A 789-nucleotide genomic window follows, 5' to 3' on the forward strand; every position below is an offset into this window, starting at 1 on the left:
GATGTTAGAAACCTACGAGGTCCTGGTAAGATACCAACTCCCTCCTCGTCTGGACAAGTACAAAATTCCTGCAAGTACGAAGAAACAAGTTGATATAATGTCTTACTTTTAACAATTCCATTCATATAGTGAGGAAAGAAGTTTATGATTCAGCAAAAGTCCTAACCAAGACAAGAGATTTTAGATTCGTGAAGCTCTCAAGAAAGATTGGCAACATTTCCCACCTGTCGTCGGTGAATTCGACTCGCAAGAAAGATATATTACGGAATAAGGGTAGTTTTTCACATCTTGAGTAGTCATATATGACCTGTTAGAAGGTAAAAAAAAGAAGAAGAGATTTTAAGAACTTATAGGATAAAGTAAAGCATCCAAATAGTAAATTCAGCATCGACGGTTACCTCAAGAGTACTCGAAGAGATGATCATATCTATAACACAAGATATCCCGACAAGAAAATTACGAATCCTATGTCTCTTTGGTAGATCATCTGGATCGAACTCATCTTCGATAAAGAAGCCAAACGCAGTATCGATATCAGCCTTAACAAGGGAACCATGATTTTCTATTAAGAAACTTTCAGTTCCCTGATCACTGAGCCTCAGATACTCAAGCATAGGAGAATCAATTACAACTGTCGTAAAACCCTCTTCCACAACATAAGTGAAGGTCAATAGAGACGGAGAACACACTTTAAGATTTTCTAAATTGACGTTGTTTACAGTTAAGCTTTCAAGGACAGGGGAGCCTGAGATCAGCATTTCGAAAACCAAATCGTTGTCAAACATAACT

The 789-nt window shown here is 37.5% G+C and overlaps 1 protein-coding gene across 1 annotated transcript; it reads right to left on the reverse strand.

Annotated features, from left to right (window-relative positions):
• Window positions 1-16: 16 nt before the first annotated feature.
• LOC104774544 (FBD-associated F-box protein At4g13985-like) lies at window positions 17-771 on the reverse strand (the record flags this gene model as incomplete). Its single annotated transcript, XM_010499116.2, has 3 exons — window positions 399-771; window positions 167-307; window positions 17-68 (listed from the first exon to the last, which is right to left on the reverse strand). Coding segments are annotated over exons 1-3 (553 nt in total), but the record flags the coding sequence as incomplete, so codon positions are not given.
• Between the last annotated feature and the right edge of the window lie 18 nt (window positions 772-789).

This window comes from Camelina sativa, unplaced genomic scaffold, assembly GCF_000633955.1.
Source record: "Camelina sativa cultivar DH55 unplaced genomic scaffold, Cs unpScaffold03504, whole genome shotgun sequence".
Lineage (NCBI taxonomy): Eukaryota > Viridiplantae > Streptophyta > Magnoliopsida > Brassicales > Brassicaceae > Camelina > Camelina sativa.